Raw genomic sequence first — 20,344 nt, 5'->3', positions numbered from 1 at the left:
GATTTTGCTTTCTTATAATTTTGAATTTCTGTATTAATTGTGTATGAAAACAACCTGGCCTTACAAAAAAAAGTGGTGTTTGTTTGTTTGTTTTAAATGTTTCCAATTCCATGAAGGTGTGGAACTTTGAGATAATAGATGGTGCTGATTCTGTGGATGACACAGGGTTACTGGAGGTGGAGCCTATGAATGAACTTTGTGTTGGTAAGAATGTCAGCCTGAATTTCATGTCAAAAGTTCAGGACCAGGGACAGACTGTTTGGTACGCTCAGGTAAGTACATACATCTCTGTGGAAAAACACAGAATGAGGGAGGTGATGTTAAGTAACAGCAGGAGTCCATTACAAATCAGTGCATTTCTTTTTGGTAGAGTTCAATCTTCTTCTGGATATATAGAAAATTCTCTCTGTCTCTGTCTCTCTCTCTCTCTCTCTCTCTCTAGATATATAATCTTATTATTTCAAACACTGAAACAGGCTTCCTCAAGAGGTGGTTTATGTTTCAAGCCTGTCAGTGTTAAAAAAGCATTTAAGAGGACAGTGCCCTTAATAACATACTTTAACTCTAGGTCAACCGGGAAGTGGTCAGGTAGTTGCACTAGATGATCGTGGTATGTCCCTACAAGCTGAATTATGCTATGTTATGCTATGTTATATCTTCAGTTTATGAGATGTGAGAGTTTGGCTTTCAGAAGCAGAACGTCATAAGAATAGGAGTGCCAAAAAGGGTTGTCCAAGTTCTGTAACCCTGATCTGATGGATGGGATGCATAGGACCAACATCATCACATTTAGTAATTTCTGTTTCACAATAATATTCATTACGAAATTTTTAAGTGTGCAGTTTTATTTCTAAAGTGAGTCTGAAAATACTCTATTTACATGTTTCATTTTTGCTTATGCAGGATACAAATGGAGCAATCTGGAAGCTGGATTTGACTTTTTCAAATATGGTAAGCTTGTTTTTTCTTTCTTCTGATTTTTTCAGTTCCTTTGTAATAGGAACCATATCCTACTGCATCCTTTAAATATACTGGTTGCATCTGCAATAAAATTTGTGTTTTATGAAGTTGCACAGTTGAAAATTTTAGCACTGAAACAGATTTTTTTTTCATTAAAAATTTAAAATTTAAGATTATAAGGATTGTGCAGGATTATAGAGTCATTTGATTTTTGATTCCTGAAATTTTGACTGCCAAATTCAAGCTCCTTTAAAGAAGTTTTATTTTCATAAACCACTAATTGAAAGTTGCATGGATGCAGGAAATGAGTTCAAGGACTGTTGATATAGCCTATCTAGATAGGTGTTTTAAACAATCCTTATTGTTGTCTCTAAATGACAGAAAGAACTAGAAAAAACAAGGAGAAGATGAAACACACTTGACATGTTTTAGCCTACTGGTAATCAGTGTTACTGCTGGGATGTTTTTGATGGAGAAATAGATGACACAGGTGAAAAAAGGGGCATTTAATTTTTGCTCCTGAGAATATTAAAGTAAATCGGAACAATCCTGTGAGTGGAATAAAACTCTGCCGTGAAAAGTAAAATGCGTTTCAAGAATTTTATAGTAAATAAAGACCTACAAACCATACTATAAAAACTAATGTAAAAAATGTATAACAAAACCTAGAATTCCTTGGATGATGAAATGATTACCCAGGCAGCATAAGCCCAAACTTGAGAGCATTTTCTTTGCCTTCAGAGCAACAGTTCATTGTTTAAAGCATTAATTCCAAGCCTGAAACCACTTAACAAAAGGCATTCCCCTTTATATTCACATAGAAAATGATGGACTTTTAAATGAACACAATGTTCCTATGCTAATTTTGCTCATGATCTTCTTATGAACATTTAAATAAAATAAAGGGAATTGCATACAGATATCTCGTACTTGACAGATTTTGTTCACACAAAGAGCACCTCTCTAGATTTTCCTGGTTTGCCAAAAATGTCTGTAGTACCTTGTAAGTTCAGCTGTAGAACGTAGCAGAATTTCTCTTCTTCTGTTTCCCACTGCAGACCCATGATCCAGAGTGCCTGTGTACCTTTCACTCTGGGAGGATTGAGGCCATGAGTGTCTCTCCCATTACATACCTTATGGCCACCACAGCTCTTGACCGTAAGTGCCACTATTTCTTTCCTCTCATACCACTGCCATGATTGGTTTGGAAAGAGCAATGAGGCTTGGTTTGGAACTGTTCTGTTTTATACTGAAGTTGTGTATTTGCTCTTGCAGAGTCACTTTCCACACAATTCTTTAATAGTTAAAGCAAATAAATCATTACTGTTTTGAAACAAGTCATTAAGACTGTTTCACCTTAAAAATCTGGAATTTTAACAACAGAAGATTTTAATAGGAAACACTGTAAATTCTGTTTGTTCTGAAGGAACGTCTGAAAAGATGAGACATCTGGTTTGAATAACAGCACTTGTATTCAAGACTTTGGATTGATAAGTGCTGGGATTTTTGTTTTGTAAGGGATTACATACACCTCTAGCATTGTGTAAGCCATTGTGAATATTAATATTTGTGCCTCTCTTAGAAAATGCAGTACCTATTATGCTCTGAACAACAGATAACATGTAATTATAGGCATAGTTATTTGACTTGTGTAAAGATTGCCATTTAGGTCTCTCTCTCACTGTTAGCTTTTTTTGTGCTTTGAAAGAAGAACGACTGGCCAGAACATTAACAATGTCATCAATGTCATTTACACTGCTCAGAAAATGTTACAAGGTCTTTTAATTCAATTTTTGTTAGTAGTATCTTGTAATTTGTCTGTGTTTTGCAATGCACATACTCTTCTAGCGTGAAGACAAACTCCTACCAGTTGAGCAAATGACACTTTGGATATATGCCAGCTGGAATGGAATTTTATGCAAACCAAAATGTGTGCCTGCGAATCTGTTAATTTTACCTCTGGTGAAACTGGATCTTCTGTGGACAATTTCCCATTTTCCTCCCTTTAAATATTTCTCTCCCTTTAAATGTTTTCCTTCCTCGGCAATCCCTCGGCATATCATCTTTTCCTATGTTGTCAGTACAGATATTCCTTACAGTATGCCACAGTTCTGTGCTTACTTGAAAATTACATGTGGATGGTCAGCATGGAACTTCTTGCTACAACTCTTAGCCTTGACAACTCTTGTTTCTGTGTAAGTTAAAAGAGTGAAGAAAGAATATGTTTTGTTCATGAATGCCATGCTCGCTGTGGTACTCTGTAACTATCGGTCAAGTCTTTCCAGGCAGGCATTTTGTTACTCAAAAGAGAAAAAAATACATTCTATCCAGCTTTTAAGTCAAATAAATAGACATTTCTCTGTAAATCCTAACATGTAAGAGATATTGCAAGAAAGAAATTCTTACTGTCTTATTTCCACACAGGGTCAGTGCGTATCTATGATTTCAGCAGCAACATTGAACTGAGTGAAATTAAGTTTAAACAAGGAGGAACAGCACTGACATGGGCACCATATGTTGTGAGTTTTTGCTAGCATGTTAACAAAAGTTCATGAAGGGGCCTATGAGCCTGCCAGCATCAAGAAGTCTGCTCAGCAAACAAGGCATGACAGAGGTCACTGTTAGGCTATGGTGGAATATACTGTAGGAGTATGTATGTAATTTTGTGGAGGAGGATGTCCGTATATAGTACGTGTACAGTTTGACTTTACTATGGGTTATCAGGTATCCTACTTTGTGTCTTCCTGAGACTGTAAAATCAGATCTCAGTGTGCAGTCTGGAAAGTAATCTTAGTTTATAGACTAACAGCTTCTGTTTAACCCACGCAGAGTAATTGTCAATTAACACGAGTTAGTCAACACATTTTGAAATGACAGCCCAGACAATCCACAAACATTCGGAGATAAATCATAAAAAACTGTTGCCAGAACTGATCATTTGTGGAGTGTGGAGTCTATCACTTTTAGACATATTTGCTAATTTTAATTAAAACAGTGTCTAGTTATGTTCTTGAGGAAATGTTGCAAGCCTGGTGAATTAATTACAAGCAAGTTTAGGAGGAAAGTACTTACTTGAATTTTCAAGGTGAGGATTACATTGGGAGAGTGCTTTTTTAAATGCAATTCTGGCCATTCATCCTTTCAGGGATGCTTTTAGGTTATGGCCTATACGTTCAAGAGGTAAGCTGTCTGCCACAATAAATTGTACAGCATCACAAAACTGACTCAGTGAAAGTTGTTACTAAACACTGTCTGAGAAACAAAGGGTACTTAGTCTACCTAGCTGCATTTAAAATCCCATTAGATACTCACATCCAGCTTAAGGTGCTCAAATGTATTTGAAAATCTGTGCTATTAATCTAAGAAAATTTAATCCAGCGTACTTTGGAGCATCTGTATACCATAATGTCCTCATAGGCACGCTAGCAATGTACATGTTACATAAGTGAACAGTGACATGGATTTGAAACTGCTTAAATGGCCAGACCCCAGGGGGTGCATCAGTGGCACAAAATCCAACTAGAGGCAAGTCTTTAGCAGTGTTCCCTAGGGGTCATAATGGGTGCCAGTATTCTTCATTAATTGTCTGGACTCTGGAACAGAATGCACCCTCAGCAAGTTTGCAGATGATACAAGACTGAGAGGAGTGGCTGATACTCCAAAGGGTTGTGCTGCCATTCAGCAGGATCTGGACAAATGGGTAAACCTTATCCATTTATATTTACCTCCTCCACACAGCAATTCTGCTTCTAGTCTCATTTCTAGTGTGCCATGTCTGGAGCTGGCTCAGCTTGTAAATGACTTTAAGGCACTATCATGTATGGCTAATATCAGCTAAATCTGCAAGTCCAGCTATATCCAGCTAAAACACAGGCCTGTTTCTGCTAACCTTTCTCTCTCACAATTCAAGTGTCTTAATTGGCAGCAATTGGCTTACCTACAGGACTTACGGTAAAAACTCCTATTTTCCATCTCAAGTAGCTGTCCCTGTTGACACTTGTGCTTTACATGGAGTCAACCAGACCCACGCCCGTCCCCTCACCTCTTCAAAATCATACCTACATTTGGTGCTCAGTATTATATTTAGAGTAATATAATAATTCTGTTTTGAGTTCCAACTCTTCTCTTAAGAAGCTACCAATATATCTTTATGTCAGTATGAATTACCTCTTCCTCAGACATTGCAACCACATCCTCATTAATATTTCCAGTCTCAATGACATGTTACTGGTTAAAAAAACCCAAAACACAATCCAACCCAAAAAATAACCCCCAATCCTCTCCCTTCCTTTATGGTAGCATATTAGAGAGAATAAACAGCATTTCCCATGTATGAAATGTTCTTTGTGCTTCAGCAACACTTCCATGTAAGATGAGTTACAGATAAACAAAAGAGCATGTGCCACACGGATTCTTCTAAGGTCTCAGATGTACACTTATTTTTTTCTTCATTTCACTTTAAGGTAAATCCTACAGGAGGTCTAGTTGCTGTGGGGTTTGAAGATGGTGTTGTTCGCTTAGTTGAAGTTTATGATCCCAAACAATTGCCTGGTCGTGCAGAACAGGCCAGTACAGAGAGGGCAGAGATAAATCTGAAACAGGCTTTCAAACCTCATTCTGCTGCAGTTACAGCCTTGGCATATGAACGAAATGGAGATGTGTTTGCCACAGGGGTATGTATAATTTCTTTTGGTTATTTTTATTAAGCCACAAATGTAGAGATTATTTAAAGAGATAAGGTAAAGTTTGTTCACCGACAATGCAGTGATACTTCTGTTACTGCTGTTAATTGCTTGTTGTAGTTCTCTGCACTTCTGGGAGAAGGATCTGTTTGCACTCACATCTGTTTTTCTGAAGGAAAGCAACCATGCAATTCAAACAATTCATATTGTGAATTACTGGACTGTTTAGTGTGAATTCTGTAATCCCCTTTGAAGATGGATTTGGTTCATTTTGGAATTAGTTTAGTAGGATCTTGGAATTAGTAAAAGCAAGTCCATTTATACACCACCTTGGCAGCATTCCAGCTGCTACCCAGCACTGCTTGGCCTTACCACAGGGTCAGCCAGTCGGTTTGTCAGTGTGCCTGGTAGTTTTTGAGATGATTTCAAGTTAATGTGGTCTCTCTTTTTAAAAGCTGGTCCTTAGCCATGATGAGTCCATCTGCAGTTAACATGTTCCTTGAGCTGAGTTGCCATGCATTTCACCTAATGTAGGATTTAAGCTGCCATGAATCATGCTGTGCACCAGTTTTGGATTTTCTTGTTGTCTGGCAAAATCAGCTTGTGCTGTCTTATCTGAAAAATCAGGCCTGAGCCTGAGCTTTAAAGGAACTCCTGGAGCAATGGTCAGAAAGCACATGGCTCGGGATGACAGAGAAGGCCCATGAGAGCAATTAAGGGCTATGGGTGCATTCATGGCCCTGGAGCAACTTGGGCAGGATTTTTATTTCTTCACAGTAATCATCATGGAAATTCAATTCTAAGTACCAAGGCACCTGTAGCAAAAAAAAAAAAAAAAAAAAAAAAAGGAATTATGTGTTTATATCACAAAGTGCTTACTGTCTTTTGAGTTTTTTATCAGCTTTGTTTCAGTTGTCATCTTTATTTTTGTTTTTTATTTTTTTCCTTCAGAGTAAGGACAAAACCGTTTTCTTTTTTGCTGCTAAAGATGAATACAAGCCAATTGGATTTATCTGTGTACCTGGGCCTGTACAGGCATTACAGTGGTCTCCACCTTCTCATGTGAGTAGTGCATGTTTGCTTTCTTTCCTTCCCTACAGCATTACAATATAATTTTGAAAAGAACTTGCAGTGAAAATAGATGAAGACCCATGACTCTAGCTGTGTTCTCTATAGAAAATGAAAAAGATGTTTTGCTACTTTGTTCATCATACTGCTTCAACATGAAAGACAGGTTCTGTGTAGCTGTATCACTAGTTCAGTCATTTTGGACATATTTTGGACCTTGGATAATGCAAACTACAAGATTTTGCTTTTTGAGCTGCTACCTTTAAGAAACAATCTTGTTCCTTATCTTTTGGAAGGTCTTAGTCTTGTTTGATAAAGGATGTTATTTGAGTGTTATTGCTTGTGACTCCTGCCCATGATAAAACAGGCTTTTGGACTACATTTAGAAAGGTTTTGGATGCTTCTTGAAATTCCCATTCTGTGTTTGAAGTGTGTCAGGACATATCCAAATCGATTCTTGGTAATATTTAAAAAGTAATTTAGGGTTAGGGTAACATCTGAATTTTTGGTTGGTCCAGTATCCCTGTTTAGAGAAGAGACTGTTCATTATATTTAGATGCTGCCATGATACATTATACAGGCGCACAGTGGCAAGGTGTTGGTATCGCTGCTTGTTCATTGCAACTTCTGAAAATTGTGCTGGCAAAAGGACTGGTATGATTTCTGTCTTACTGCTGATGTGACAGATCTTGATGTGACAGATCTTGATGTGACAGCTGCATTTTGAGTCCTTTCCTTGAAGACAAGTACTACATACTGAAAAAGCACCTATTGTATCCTGGACATGTTAGATTCTGACTGAGTAGTTTCGTCTGCCAGTATCAGGTCTCCATTGCTAGATGTGAACACCTGCTAAACATAGTACAAGCATCTGTTACACTACTTTATTTTGCATTTTAAAAAAGCACCTTGGTGATTGAATACATTACATTTAATGAATGCATTTTTAAACCGAGATCTTATAGAAACAAGAGCCATATCAGTCCTGGTTAAGGTTTCCATAGCAACTCTAATACGCCCTTTTTGCACATTTCTAGTAATGGATCAGATAAAATAAACCTCTCTCTCTGTTCTCCATATTGAAACTAAATACACACTTGTCTTTTAAAATCTCAAAACTCTAAATAATTATTACCCTCACCTATTCTTCCTAACTTTACATTTTAAAGGACTTGGCACGTATTATCAAAGAACAAACAAACTCAAAGCTAAATAGCATTTGGCAAGACTCTGAGCCAAGTCTTGAATATATAAAGGATTTATTTAGTATAGAAGCATATGAAATTTCATACAATTATCAACCCAAAACCTCAGCTCCTAACTCTTGGGTCAGATCCATCTTTTAATTTAAACAAGCTCCCAAAATATCATCACGCTGCTTCCAAGCTAAGCAATGTCAGAATTATAGCTGCTTAGTACATGGCAAGGACTTCTTCAATTCCTCAACTTTGCCTAGCATGTATAGCGTAAAAGGAGCTCACTGATTTCTGATGTCCATTTAAAAAGGAGCACAGTTAAGAGTGGCTGGAGTTTGGCTTTGTCCCTTACGCATCTGCTGACTAACTTTTTTCCTCATAAGTCTTTATTTCATATATACATCTGCCCTGTATTTGTATTTTTTGTGTTTTTATACAGGTGAAGAGCACACTGCTCATCCTTTGTGAGAATGGCTTTGCTGTCCAGGTTCCTGCCCCTCTCCCTGGGAAACAGGATACAGTGTCCACCTATCAAATAAAAAACCTGCCAACGCAATACTTCCATTTTTATAGTATTAAATCCAGAATCAAGGTAAAAAACTCTCCTTTGGCAGAATTTCATGTTCTTTGCTGTGCCAGAGGGAAAAAAATACCCAGAATGGTTTCTAGTCCCTGTATTGCATCACAGGATTTTGGCTAAGTTTTTGAAAGGGAAGGCTAGGTAGAGTCCATTTGTGGCTGTGCTTTAACATTTAAAGTTACAAGTTGTTGTTTGTGTATTCAGATAGAACATACATCACACTGAAAGCAGGATGTGCAGTTTGATTATAATTAGAAGGTAGCATTAGTGAAAGGGAAAGGTAGTATAGTGCATTAGTTCTCAAAATATTTTAATTTTGGTAATTTTCACCAAAAGTATGTTTCTTGTGGTTGATGTTAGCCCTATAGGAAATTCCTTTGAACAGTTATAAAACACTCATATACTGACCTTGAGGCAAACATGAAACACATCTTCCCCCCCCCCCCAGCAGTTATATATTTCTGGTTTCTTAACTGTCATAATAACTTGAAAGGTGTGTGCTTTATTTCTGAGTGACAGCTAGCATTTTAAAAGAATATGTGGGGCCAAAGAGAAAGAGTTATGCCAGCTCTCAGCTATAGTTAATTTTGTGAAAGTAAAAAGCAAGCTGATGTGAGGCTCAGGAGGAGAACTCCAATGAGAAGGCTCTCGTCCCATCTGCAGTCCACCACAATCCAACAGCCTCTCTCTTCTGTTGTTAGTGACTTCTCTGCCTTCTCTGTTAACTGCTCCCATCTTCTGAATGGTGTGTTACTGAATGTCAGGCAAAGCTTCATTTCATGTTATAACTTGGAGGAAGTCAGTATTCAGGAGAAAGATTTCTTGGTGGTTTTTTTCCCAGTAAGATCCACAAGAATGGATAAAAGCATACATATGAAAGGAAAGATTAAAAGAATATGTATGGAGTTTTGTTGGGGTTTGGTTTTTTGTGGGTTTTTGAGTAGGGTTTTTTTTGTAGTCTAAGGAGAAAAATATTGTTGGGAGACACTATAAATCTTTAAACTTGAAAAGGTTTCTACAGAGAGAAAGAATATTAATTGCCCTATTTTTCCTCTAGAAATATATCAATAATTAATAAGTTACAACAAGGATGTTTTAGATAAGATGCAAGGGAAGATTTCTCACAGTAAGGGTAGTGTAGCACTGGAATAGTTTTCATAGTCTGTAAAGTCCCCAGAGCAGGAGATTTTAAAAAGGTAAATCAGACAAATATCAGCTGATAATATTTCAGGCTTTGCTGATTCGACTTTTGGGAAAAATAATGTTCTTTTGAGATCCCTTCCAGACCTTTTATTATGATTTGCTATCTAATTTCTTAGGAAGAGAATGATGTTTGTTTATGGTACGGTAGGCTTGAATGGAAAAGGAGTTTAAAAGATTTGATAACTCTGCACATCTTCCCTTCATTGTTTAGAAAAAGTAAAGTCCATTACAGCTTCTCTCTTTTTCTTTACATCAAGGATGCATTAGATCTTCGAAATCTGAGTTCAGCCTTATAATACTTTGCTTTCTTCTGGGCAGGCAAAGGACAGGAGTTCTGCAGAAGGAGTATGCATAGTGGTGAATATTTGGAATAATCTCTCTGAGGACATGTTGAAGTCTGCTTCTCATACAGAATTATTTCTGTTTCAAAGGACCATGAGTTAAATACTTTAGAGAAGGGAAATGGGGCATTCCAATGGAGAGTCCCATGACTGATCTCTGCTTAGTTGACAGAAAGGAGATTTCTCTAGATATTCCATGTGTATAATGCCAGGACCACCTTGGATTTCATTTATGAGACTTCTTCAGTCAGTGATGCATGCAGTGCCTTGGTTTCATATCTCTGTGTTTTTCTGCTTGTTATAATAGCTGGAAGAGGAGATTGCACTGAGAGAGAAAAAAAAGAAGGAGAGGGAGAGGGCAAGGCTTCAGTGGATAAAGGAGCAGAAGGAGATGGGACTTGAGATAGACCAGGAACCTGAAGAGGAACCCGAAGAAGAGCCACTGCCACCTCTCTACATACCAGAGGAGCCCAGTCCCATCCTCTGTGGTTTTTATTCAACACCAGGAAAATTTTGGCTTTCCTTGGTAAATCAGTTTTGATTTCGTGTTGACGGGATTGCATGATGTGCCAACCTTCCCTTCACATATGAATGCCTTATAAAAAAACTGATTTTTTGAAACCTGCCATCTCTAGGACATTGAATTCCCTTCATAGTTAATAGTGGTCTTTGCGAAATAAAGCAGCAGTGTCACTCCAGTTCAGCTTGTTCAGTAAATTTCTAAGAGGTATGCCTATTGGTGATGCTTGAATGGGCACAAAGACTAAGCTGTTCCCTCACAAGCAGAAGACAGAATCTTAACATGTTGGTAGAATGGCTTGTAATGCCAGTGATCATGACAGATTTTTGTCTGTGGATAAATAGGATCTTAAGGTGTTTGGAAGTAACATTTTCTAATGTATCATAGAATCATTCTGAAAGTTTCATTTACCTGGTGAGCTGCTTCAGTTTTCCTTTGTCACCTTTTCTTTATGGTCCTCTTCTTTAGGGTGGGTATGACTCAGGGTTTCTCTACCACTGTGAATTCTCACATGATCATGAAGAAGACCCTGAAAACAGGAAAGATGAACCCTTTGAAGCGATTCCTATTGAGGACACCGACAATAATCCCATTCACCAAATCTCCTTCTGGTAAAACACTGTAATGTAACAGATAGCTCTGTGATAAAGCTTGGTGAAATTGAGCTTGGAAGGGAGGAGTGTATGCTCCTTAGTCCCTTTTTAATTGTGACTCAACTCCAGTATGCAGGAACTCTCTCTGGTTTTCCTGGCACTGAGATTCACTTAAAATTCTTAATAGACATCACTGGGCCTAGTGTCTGACAGAATAATTTAAAAAGCCTTTCAAAGATGAAAAAGTCTGATTTCTAATTAAGTACTGATTAGGACTCAAACACCCTAGATTGTAGAACTCCAGGTGAACTGTTAGAAGTCCCTGCATGTAGTGATCCTCAGAACAGCAGTTCTTTTTCAGAGGGCAAAGAGCCCTCAACGAGAACATGAAAGGGTCAGTCCATCCCTTTTGGGTGAAGAATATAGACTTCTCAGGACATTCTGTGAACTGTATGAATGAAAAGGGTGGATCCTTTTCAGACTCCCAGTATTAAGTTTGCTGTAAGACTAGGCATGTTCTGCATCAAAGGAGGCAGTTTAATCTACTGCTGGCTGCATTCACCACCATCTGTACTAAATGGGAAGCAGGGAGGAAAAACTGCTTTTCTAGCTTTTAACTTGGTTTCTGCTACACTGCCCAACTCAGAATAGAGACTAGTTCCATGATACTTAGCAAGTGTTGGAACATTCCTGAGCAGCCAGTTAGCTGAAAAAAATGTTGTAGCAGAATCACACATACTTTAAATGATCCAAATATTTCGCTCCCATCTTCCAAACTTGGGAATGTGACTTTTATTAAGCTAGATTAGCTCTTTTCAAGTATAATGTTTTGAGCTTACTTGTTACAAGTTGTCTGCTATTGCTGTTTCTCTTTGCTTATTTGACAGTGCCAGAAGTCCAATGATGTTTTTCGGGATGCAGGATGGCTCACTGCGTGTTTATCCCCTCCCTAAGAAAGACCTCTCAGTGAATACCCTGAAGGAATACTGGTGCCTCAATGTACATGACAATGATGATGGCCAGATCCAGGGGATCTGTCCCAGCTATGATGATAGGTTTCTGATTACCTGTGGTGGAGATGGAAACATTTTTACGTTCAACATCTTGTCTCCGGAGGACGTTCCCCAAGAGCGAAAAGCCGAAATCCCCTCTCCAAGGGTAAGTTGCTACCCCCTTTCACTAAATTAGGCCTCTTTGGTATGAAAGTACTGTAGATGGGCAAAATGAAGTTCAATTATTTGGCATCATAGGTCTTTCAAAGCAAAAGCTGAGGTTTTCCAAACAATTGAAAAAAATAGCTCTTGCAAAACGTTCCCTAATAAACAGGCACTATGATTGTGCTGTTTGTTCTCAATGTTTTTTGGTTTTCTCCAAATAAACATGGTATATGTTGTTCATATGTAATATTCTACCAGTGTTTTCCCACTCAGAGGTGTAATCATGCATATTCCTAGAATGCAAGGACCACAGGGATTTGTCATACTTCATACTTTCTTAGGTTTAATTCCAGTAAAGTATGATTCTGCTCTGGATGGGGATTCTTGAAATAACGTTAGAGAATACCAAATGTGTAGTTTCTCCATGCATCTAGTATCCTTCATCTAAAATTCACAAGTTGGATTTTTTCCACTTGCAAAATAGCACAGCATGATGCTGATCTTGTTGCTCTTTCACTCTTGGACAGCATTAGCAGTAATGAGTTTACAGGTGTAATCACTGTAGAGCTCATCATCTCTAGCACATTTGAACAGATGACACTGGAATAACAGTTGTATTGATAATTCACAAGAAAAGAGATGTCAACTCCCCCACTGAAAATTTTCAGACTTTATTGAATTTTAAAAAAAATCTCTAGAGTATTTGAATTAAATAAATAAAATTTGAAAGAATCAGTGAGACCTGTTGAGTAAAGAAGTGCTATCATGCAATTAACATTCCAGTAGATATACATTCAGTGCAGTTTAAAAATCTTGGAAATGTCAACATAGAGGAAATTCAACTTATAAATATTGTAAATACTAGTTGGTAAGTACATTTTGAAGGATGCTTGACAATGGAGAATGAGGAAATTGTGATTTTGGTCATTCGGCCACAGTATTCATGACTAGTTGGAATTCTTTACCAGCATCACAAGAATATACAGCACTGAGAATAGACTCAAAGTTATTTTATTTAGGTGAATGATTGGAACCTTTAATATCAGAGTATTGCTAGCTCCAGTACTACAAGAAGTCATTAATATACAGTTATAAAGCGTATATACAGTTTTATAATTTTGAATATGTAAGTAGCTCTATATAAAGATACTTATGGTCAACTTCTATTGTTCAGGCTAGCAACATTGCTTAACGAGCATTCTGATAGAGTTTTTCCCTTTTCAAAGAATATTTTCATTAAGTATCTATTCTAGTTTTAAGTCATGTGAAAGATTTTAGAAATTCTATCTTCATTAAACTAAATGAGATTCTTAGAGAATCAAATACAAATCATCTGAAACTAATTGAGTTAAATTACAGATCAATTTAGTACAACTAAATTGTTGGGTGATAGGCCCCCTCTTTTTTTAGAGCATGATTGCCTAGGGAAATGAGGCTTGTGCGACTGCAGTGTCCGTCCATCTGTCATTCTTCACAGCTAATAATTGTGAACCCATTAAGCAGTCAGCAAAATCAAACCAGATTAATTACACATGTAACTTGGAATTAGCCCAGGATATGTTGACTCTTGTCAGTGTGGCACTGAGGGAAGACAAGAGAATTGAGTCTGGGAGAACCAAAGATGTCATAGGACAGAGGGAAGTTAGGGCAATCAATGATGTAAATGGTTAATGTTGAAGGGGAGGATGTCCTAAGAACTGTGATTCATTAGTTCTTTTACACATAAAAGACAGATTCATTACTTTTTCTTCTTGAAACATTAAAACATGATATTTAAGGCCCCTATAGTAATATTGAACATGTAGGTTTCTTTTGGTTTTGTGAGACGCAATGGGAGCTCTGTCTTAATGCTTATAAAAGTCTTATTGTCTGTTGAAGCTATTACTGCTTGTTTAAAGACAAGACAACATTTTTATTCCAGAGTGGTCTTGAGAAAGAGAAGGCAGCTGAAGACATTGAGGACCCTGATGCCTACAAGTAAGAGATGCTTAGATAATGATGAAAGAGGTTTTCAAGTGTTCGTAGCTCTTTCCTCACACCATGTATTTCTTTTATCCTACTTGGACAAGAGAGAAGTTGACCTGAGTTTGTGTCATTTCTTTGTCATGCATGAAATTCTTTCATCCTTTCCCTCCATACTTTTCTATGGCAGTAATTCAAATATGGTACTGTGAGACTTAACTTCAGGCTACAGTGACAACACAGGGTCCAAGCCCCTTGATGCTGGGAATATACAGGTATAAAGGAAGATGATTCCTTTCTAAGTTAGGTTAAGAGTCATTGAGTTCACTGGGATTTTAAGGCTGTCAAGGAAATCTAAAAGGTCACATAAACTGTAATCTTTCCTGTCTTTCATTAAGATAACACTATTTCCTTTTTCATTCATTTTCAGTATTGAAGAAATCCAGCAGAAAAAGGAGTCTGAACGGATAATGAAGGAAGCTGAAGAGAAGAAAAACAAGAAAAGAGAGGAGATAATTGCACTGAGACATGAGTTTGCTTTTCTCCTTCAAAAGAATCAGGAGTTGCCCGAGCACATGCAGCTGCGCAGAGAGGTACATCTGGGGTTTATGAGGGTCATTTAACTTTAGAGGCCCCTTCTTCTAAAATGTTGCTGCCCATCATGTTGGGGCCAAAGATGTCCAACCCTTTAGATTAAGTTGCTGGAGCTTCTGAATCACAGCTGATGATTTGTGCCAATGAAGAAGTGTAGGAGAAAAATGTGGTTCTCTGTGCAGATCCAAGTAGCTTCTGAAATAAAAGATTGTGTTGATGTGCATGGAACAGAAGCACCTGGGCACAAATATTTATTATCAAGACCTAGTAGCCAAGATAATGTGATGCTGGGTCTTCCATATTTCTGCAGGAGTATGAGATGGACCATAGGATCTTTGAGGAGCTGGATAGGCAGAAAGCACAGAGAATCCAGTCAGTGCAAAAGGAGCTGGCTTGGGAGCATGAGAAACAGTTGATTGGACTGCAGAAACTACGAAACCATTAAGTACCACTTTTACTTCTCCCTCTGACCTTGCAAGGGGCTTATTGTTTACAATGTTGTGCCTCCAACAAGGAAAAAGAATGTGATGTTTCTTCTCCCTCATATAGTCAATATTTCATCTGTTCTGTTACGAGTCTCTTCTTACTTTATTTGGAACATACATGAGAGTACATACTAACATTTGTGTATAAGTAGTTCTTTTGAATCTTTGGTAAAAATTCAGATAGTCAAATGAAAGAAATAGCTTAAATCTGATTCGGTTCTATCTCAAGAAAGCTGGTTGAGACTGTTTGCCTGGAGTTTTACCTCTAAGTTCACTTAAGAGCCCAGAACTCTCATTGAGTGAAATAAACGCCTCTTCTTCAGATGTCAGATATTTGCATGTCCGTCAGATATTTTAATGTCATTGCTAACACAGTGTTCTCTATACAATTTGAAGTTATGAAACAAACTTTCTCAAGAATACAAGTTTAAACATGAGGTGCATTTTGAGTTGTTTTTTGTAGATCTAAGTATCTAGCAAAAGATTAATCCCTAAAAATAAATAAACAATATAAATAATACACAATTTAGACACTTTAGGCACACAGAATGTGTGACTGGGAAAAAGGCTTGAATGAGCATGTTCTTAATAATTCCTTACTGGAAGATGACAGTTATTCTCATGAAGAACCTGGTGTAAGTTTCAATGTTGGGAGAGGTCTTAATACGTTTATCCTTGAGCATCTCCATTCTTAGATTGGATAAATGTCAATAGGTAGTGTCAGATGTTATGCTGTAATAGCATATGCTGTAATACTTCTAGCCCTTATATATTACTTATTACTTGTGAATCTTCATGTAATGATTGCATATGCAATAAGTAAACTAACTAATCATGTCCTTTTGGTCAAGGCAAAAGGGTGTGTTGTGCCTACTGACTAAATTTTTACTGACAGTTTTTTCTAATTTGGCTTTTCAGGTTTCGGGACTCACTGGAACTTATTGTTATTGTTCATGCTATTCAAAGCAATCATCAGATTTCCACCTACAGACTTCTACCAGTGACTGAGAAATACAGCCAAGATAAAGAACAACTGGGCAGCAAGTGGAAAGTACTTAAAGACAAGTGGAGAGCACTTAAACGGGCAGAAGAAGCAAAAGAAACGGAGATCACCACAGAGACAAGGGATATACACAGTGGTAATGATAACTATTTAAATGTTGCAGTAATATGGTATCTGTCTTTCATTTCAGTTTGTTTCCCTGAGTCCAAGCTAAAGAAATAATGTGTGTAAGTGCAGGTAAAGAAATACAGTGTGGTGTGTTTTTTCAGTACCTGCATACACAGTAACACTCATACATAATTTTCCATGTTTAGGTCAATGTCACCAATTGTCTATCAGCCCCATGGGTAGAATGTGACTACGAGTCAGGTCAAAGAACCTGAATACTTTCAGAACCTCCACTACACTGTAACCATACTGATTTACATCAGCTCTACAGGAGTTGTCCCAGGGTGTTTCCAGTAGTTGGGACTGCACTGTGCTGCGTGGTATTTACAACTTCACATAGTTATTTTTTGCTCCAGATATTAAAGTTTTTATGGATGAGGCTGAAGAACTGAAGATGCCAGACGTCCAAAAGCCGACTGCACCTTATATAGAAATGAAACGTGAGAAAATCAGAAGACTTGTTGAGAAATCTGACAAAATTAAAACCAAGATCGTGAAGAGGAAGGCACAATGGGATGAATTGTGAGTCTTGAACTGGACTCTCTCTGTGCCCTTTTAGTTGTGCTTCTTGTCTGAGGTCAAATAATGCTATATATCTGTCATATGGCACTATAATTTCTGTGCTTAGGTTTTTAATATTCCTAAGGGCTATAATTAAAATAGATGAATTTTCATGTATCTCTGAGTCTCAAGAGAGCATTAAAATATTTCAGTTAGTTTCTATGGTTCTTCTAAGATATTCTAAGATATTAACAAGATATTCTAAGATACTAACAGCTTTGAATTCAGCTAGGTAGCTATCATTTTCAGATAGACAGTAAAATGTTTCTAAATTGATCATGATTGAGAGACACGTAGGCCATTACAGTCACCTCTCGGTTAATCCTGCCAGCACCACATGGAGCAGATACTGTAACAGGTGGGTTAGGTCAGTGGTGTGAACATTACAGCCATTAAGTCAGTGTTTGTAATAGGCCTTCGTGCTCCATGATGGTCTTTATCTTGAGAGGCAAGAAAGGGTGGCAGGACATCTTTCACAGAATCATGGGATATCACAAGTTGTAAGGGACCCACAGGGATCATTGACGTCCATCTGCTGGCCCTGCACAGGACTGCCCCAAGAATCACACCATGTGTCTGAGAGCATCGTCCAAATGCTTATTGAACTCTGTCAGGCTTGGTGCTGTGACCATTTCTGAGGAGCCTGTTATAGTGCTCAACCACTATAACAGTGAAAAACCTTTCCCTAATACTTTATCTAAGTATTATCTTTGAATAACTCTTTTTCAAAACCAGGTTGGATGGGGCTTTGAGCAACCTGGTCTAGTGGAAGGTGTGAGGATTGGAACTAGATGATCATTAAGGTTCCTTCCAACCCAGAGCATTCTATAATTCTATGCTTGTGGAAGTACAAAAGTTCTTCATTAGAAGATGAATGACAGGAATGGGACCAATGTGAGAATACAAGGCTTCTAAGGTTATCGAGTGTTTAACAATATAGAGTAGGATAAGGTGTTCTGTGCTACAGGCTTGGTAGACTGTTGACACGTGGCTCTCTGAAATTGAGAGCAGCAGGTACTTAATCGAACTCAGTCTGAGTGTGAAGGTTTAAATTGTCCCATAGCAGAACTGTGTTGTAAGAGTTCTTAGGGGGAAAAAATTAATCTGAGGTTTTCATTCAAGTGTGCAAGAATATTCTTCGCAAAGTAGCTGTTCTTTTCTGAAAGAACCTTATCATTCTTGATCCCTCGTTCACTTCCCAAACCTTGCTGCACAAATCAGAAGGTATGAAATCACTCCGTTTGTTCATCTGTATGCTCTCTGTTTTAAAGTTCAGCTTTCTTTTGTACCTACCAGATACAAGAGCAAACCTCGCAATGACTACAAGAATCCCAAAGATGCTGAGGAGATCAAAGAAGAACGGGAGAATATGGGGTGTTATAAGCTCAAGACTGCCTCTGACTACAAACTCCCTGAACATGAGTATGTGAACACTGAGAAGAAGAGGAAGCAGCTTGCATCCCTGAAAGAGTTGGTATGTAAACTGATTTGTTGCTGTGTATATTTCCCCTTTTGTTGGGGAGGCAAGGGAGGACAGGGCATTAGTCACCGAAGAAATTTTTTGAAAGGAAATCAAAGTGGATGTAGGAATAGGCCTTGAAGGACAGACTGCTATGTTGAGTCAGCTTTAGTTACAAATCAGCCTTTTTCTTGTGAACTGTTAGTGCTTCACCTTCAATCCAGGATAATCTTCATATGGCTCTTTATAAATGAGAAAGAGAATTTACCATTACCAGTATTTCAGTAGGAACACCCATCTTTTTGAATTCTTCAGAAAGTCTTATCATGTAGTAAAACACTGAGCTAAATACATCTGCCCCCATAAAATACCTTTACAAAAACAGAGATGTGAGCAAAGATGAATGTTTCTAGTGTGTCCTCTCCATATTTGCACTTCGGCTATCACTGATGCTGTGTGCTAAGCATTGGAATCTTCCTGAAAAATCAGGTCTTTTGGAGCCACCTTGCTGCAATAGGACTCCTACAGCTACCACACATCTTTTAACCACAAATACACAATAAGCTCAAATGTTGTGCAGTATCTTTGTTGCTTTCCTTGTGACTTCTTTCCCCCAGTCTTCTCATAGGAACCTTTTTTTCATTTTATTTTGGTGGAGTGCAAAAGAGTGACACTTTCTTTATCTAAAAGAACAGTGAAGAAATACATCTATTGCACGTGGAACTGCCTAGTTGCTTTTTGGTAGGAAGGCTTCTTTCTTGCCCTGCTTACTGACAGAGGATCCTCTTTGCTGCATGGTTTCTCTTTGCTTGGTGAAGTGGCCCTGAGTCTTCTCCAGCCTTATCCTCATGAACCCTAATTGCCTAATCTCAGGCACCCTGTATGCCAGATGACTTTGACAGTGAGGTCTAAGCATTACAGAATCAGTGCTACAGTCTCAGGGGGTTTGTTGGATTCTTTTAGTCTCATGCTTGGGCTTCAGCACTTCATTGTAGTGCTGATGCTACCAGATACCCAGTGATTAACCTAACTCATCAGGACAAGCAATACAAAGGGAACAGTTCTTGTCATAAATTCCAGGTTTGTACAGATGAAGAATTCCAGATACTTCAGGTGGCTGGTGTATAGGCTTTTTTTCTTTTATAAAGATCAAAGGAGTTTTTGCCAAATCTATTAATGATAGATCACATTCAATTATTATTTCATATGAAAAGGGTCAACTAAACAGCATCTTCTTATCACAGAATGACTGAAATAGGAAGATGCTTCTGATGGTAATCTAGTCCAAACCCACTGCTCAAGCAAGGCTATATAGAGGAGGTTGTCCAGGACCACATTCAGATGGCTTTCCAATATCTCCACGGATTGAGACCCTGCAACCTCACTAGGCAACCTGTGCCAGTGTTCAGTCACCCTCACAGTAAAAAAGTGTTTCCTGATGTTCAGAGGGAACCACCTGGGTTTGAGTTTGTGCCCATCTCCTCTAACCAGTCAGTGGGCACCACTTAAAAGAGCCTGGCTTTGCCCACTCAAATAGCTTCAGGTATTTATATACATTGATGGCATCCACTCCAAACCTTATCTTCTCTAGGCTGAACAGTCCCTGCTCTCTCAGCCTTTCCTCAGAGAAGAGATGCTCCAGTTCCCTAATCATCTTAGTGGTCTTTCACTGGATTGTCTCCACTAGCACTGTTTCTCTCTTGTACTGGGGAGCCCAGAACTGGACACAGTACTCCAGATGTGACCTTGCCACTGCTGAGGAGGGATCATGTCTCTTGACCTGTGACTCCCTGACACAGTCCAGGATAATGT

The 20,344-nt window shown here is 38.2% G+C and overlaps 1 protein-coding gene across 1 annotated transcript in view; it reads left to right on the top strand.

Annotated features, from left to right (window-relative positions):
* The window catches only part of CFAP44 (cilia and flagella associated protein 44), a 40,383-nt gene that overhangs the window by 9,579 nt on the left and 10,460 nt on the right, over window positions 1-20,344 (top strand). Inside the window, 16 exon segments of the mRNA XM_050331246.1 lie at window positions 117-272; window positions 904-951; window positions 2,019-2,118; window positions 3,385-3,479; window positions 5,424-5,633; window positions 6,594-6,704; window positions 8,346-8,498; window positions 10,338-10,556; window positions 11,019-11,161; window positions 12,031-12,301; window positions 14,222-14,277; window positions 14,693-14,855; window positions 15,167-15,301; window positions 16,237-16,480; window positions 16,869-17,034; window positions 18,370-18,547. Coding sequence (XP_050187203.1) covers window positions 117-272; window positions 904-951; window positions 2,019-2,118; window positions 3,385-3,479; window positions 5,424-5,633; window positions 6,594-6,704; window positions 8,346-8,498; window positions 10,338-10,556; window positions 11,019-11,161; window positions 12,031-12,301; window positions 14,222-14,277; window positions 14,693-14,855; window positions 15,167-15,301; window positions 16,237-16,480; window positions 16,869-17,034; window positions 18,370-18,547 — 2,448 coding nt within the window.

This window comes from Myiozetetes cayanensis, unplaced genomic scaffold (genome assembly GCF_022539395.1).
Source record: "Myiozetetes cayanensis isolate MyiCay16 unplaced genomic scaffold, myiCay2020 scf5-8, whole genome shotgun sequence".
Taxonomy (NCBI): Eukaryota; Metazoa; Chordata; class Aves; order Passeriformes; family Tyrannidae; genus Myiozetetes; species Myiozetetes cayanensis.
Note: the sequence above shows the minus strand (reverse complement) of the source record. Positions and strands in the feature narration are given on the sequence as shown.